The following is a 1,666-nucleotide window of genomic DNA, read 5'->3' as shown; positions in this document are numbered from 1 at the left end:
AAAGTTAGCAGGTGAGCAAGCCCAAAGCACGGGTGCTTTCCTTCCTCTCTGTTCTTGACAGTGGATGTGATGTGACTGGCTGCTTGTACTCCTGCCTTGACTTCTGGAATGGATGGCCTGTAACCTGGACTTGTATCCTAGAATTGTATCCTAAAATAAGCCCTTCCCCCACTACATTGCTTGTGGTCAGAGTAGTGATCACAGCAACAGAAAAGAAACTAGGACACATTGCAAATGCTTTCTGCTTAAAATATAGTTCTCTTTTACCGCCCAAGCTCCCATCTCCATACAAAAGCATTCTCTTGCCGCCTCCTGCGCTGCAATTCCCTTGTCTAACGTCATGATTTATCTTCACAGGCTACAGAAAGACATGAGAAGGAACAGAAACACATCGCTGGACGCGGCGGTGACAGAATTCATTCTCCTCGGCTTGGCCCATCCCCCGAATCTAAGGCCCCTCCTCTTCCTGGTCTTCTTCTTCATCTACGTCCTGACGCAGCTGGGGAACCTGCTCATTCTGCTCACCGTGTGGGCTGACCCCAAGCTGCATGCCCGCCCCATGTACATTCTTCTGGGTGTGCTCTCCTTCCTGGACATGTGGCTCTCCTCAGTCATCGTTCCACGACTTATTTTGGATTTTACTGCGGCAAGCAGGGTTATTCCATACGGTGGCTGTGTAGCCCAACTATATTTTTTCCACTTCCTGGGCAGCACTCAGTGCTTCCTCTACACCTTGATGGCCTATGACAGGTACTTGGCAATATGCCAGCCCCTGCGCTACCCCGTGCTCATGAATGGGAAGTTATGCACAATCCTAGTGGCTGGAGCTTGGGTGGCTGGCTCTATCCATGGGTCTATTCAAGCCATCCTGACCTTCCGCCTGCCCTACTGTGGGCCCAATAAAGTGGATTATTTCTTCTGTGACATCCCAGCAGTGTTGAGACTGGCCTGTGCTGACACAACAGTGAATGAACTTGTGACCTTTGTGGACATCGGGGTAGTGGCCGCCAGTTGCTTCATGCTAATTCTGCTGTCCTATGCCAACATAGTCCATGCCATCCTGAAGATACACACAGCTGACGGGAGGCGGCGGGCCTTCTCCACCTGTGGCTCCCATCTGACTGTGGTCACAGTCTACTACGTCCCCTGTATTTTCATTTACCTTCGGGCAGGCTCCAAGAGTCCCTTGGACGGGGCAGTTGCCGTGTTTTACACTGTTGTCACTCCGTTACTGAATCCCCTCATCTACACCCTGAGGAACCAGGAAGTGAAGTCTGCTCTGAAGAGGTTAACAGCAGGCCGCCAAGGGAATGTGGGTGGAAATAAGTAACACAGGCTCTGAGACCACACGCATCAGTTTGGGTGTTTTGTTTTTGTTTTTGTTTTTGGAGGCACAGTCTCACTATGTATCCCCGGCTGGCCTGGAACTCCCTATGTAGAACAGGCTGGCCTCAAACCCACACTGATCTGCCTATGTCTGTCTGGAATTCAAAGTCCTTCCAGTTTGACCCCTACATCTTCACCTCCTAAAACATCGCTACCTCATTACCGTCTCAGCCCCATCTGTGGACCTGCCCTCCCTCAAACATTCCCTATACCTTCCTGCACTGGAGACTGCATATGTGGGATATGCTCCCACCAACTCTTTCTTGGTTAACTGAGACTT

General features: G+C 50.7%; 1 protein-coding gene across 1 annotated transcript; it reads left to right on the top strand.

Moving 5' to 3' along the window:
- Positions 1 to 294: 294 nt before the first annotated feature.
- LOC103733822 (olfactory receptor 10G2-like) lies at positions 295 to 1,334 on the top strand. The gene has a single exon (XM_008832711.1). It carries the CDS (start codon positions 341 to 343, stop codon positions 1,328 to 1,330), a length of 990 nt encoding a protein of 329 aa, XP_008830933.1. The 5' UTR covers positions 295 to 340; the 3' UTR covers positions 1,331 to 1,334.
- The last annotated feature ends 332 nt before the right edge of the window (positions 1,335 to 1,666 follow it).

The sequence above is a fragment of the Nannospalax galili genome, unplaced genomic scaffold (genome assembly GCF_000622305.1).
Source record: "Nannospalax galili isolate Female #2095 unplaced genomic scaffold, S.galili_v1.0 scaffold1256, whole genome shotgun sequence".
Lineage (NCBI taxonomy): Eukaryota > Metazoa > Chordata > Mammalia > Rodentia > Spalacidae > Nannospalax > Nannospalax galili.
Note: the sequence above shows the minus strand (reverse complement) of the source record. Positions and strands in the feature narration are given on the sequence as shown.